Below are 771 nucleotides of genomic sequence, written 5' to 3' on the forward strand. Positions count from 1 at the left end.
GTACCTGACACACACAGACACAGACACAGACACAGACAGTGCCCCCCCGTACCTGACACACACACAGTGCGCCCCCTGTACCTGACACACACACAGTGCGCCCCCTGTACCTGACGGGAAGAATCCATGTTCATGGAACAGCTGCATGACCAGTGCCCGCCTCTGGTCTAGTGTCCTTCTGAGAGACGAGTACGGCACCTTGTCAAACTCCAGATCGGCCAACACATCATCGGCATCCGACCCCTGGGCAGCTGTGGGGGTCAACACAGGTCACAGGTCAGGCCAATGTGCAGAGTGTGTGGGCAGCGATAACCCAGGGGAGAGGTCTGCAATACGAGGGTGAGGTGACCACACCAGAGAGGGCAATGAGATCACACAATCTCAACACCACATCACTGTCTACACAGGCACGCCTGGCCTGCAATCGCATGGTCACACCCACAGGGCCAGGCTCACACAGAGCATCATCAGCGCTACGTAAATGCACATCGACCCCAGCCAATGGAGAGCAGGGCTGACAGTCAAAGGGAACAATATTTGGCTGGGGAGCTGCTGGGAATGGGAAGTGACGCTGTGTACAAGTCTCCAAGCTGTCAGGGCCTCATGTACAGCAGCATGGCATGTGAGCTCCTCCCAATAAACTGTGCAGCCCCCTTCCTGCTCATCTCACATTGTTAACAAGTACTGCCCCTCACTCCTCACCTTCACATCCCTATCACCATAATCCTCCAGCCCCTACACCCTTCCCTATCTCTGTAACCTCCTCCAGCC

At 56.2% G+C, this 771-nt stretch overlaps 1 protein-coding gene across 1 annotated transcript in view; it reads right to left on the minus strand.

The window, feature by feature from the left end:
* LOC125482030 (protein capicua homolog) overlaps positions 1 to 771 on the minus strand; it is a 3,309-nt gene that overhangs the window by 2,011 nt on the left and 527 nt on the right. The window contains exon 2 of the mRNA XM_048594000.1: positions 111 to 251. Coding sequence (XP_048449957.1) covers positions 111 to 251 — 141 coding nt within the window. The remainder of the gene's footprint in view (positions 1 to 110; positions 252 to 771) is intronic.

The sequence above is a fragment of the Rhincodon typus genome, unplaced genomic scaffold (assembly GCF_021869965.1).
Source record: "Rhincodon typus isolate 14 unplaced genomic scaffold, sRhiTyp1.1 hic_rhity00005095, whole genome shotgun sequence".
In the NCBI taxonomy this organism is placed as follows: domain Eukaryota; kingdom Metazoa; phylum Chordata; class Chondrichthyes; order Orectolobiformes; family Rhincodontidae; genus Rhincodon; species Rhincodon typus.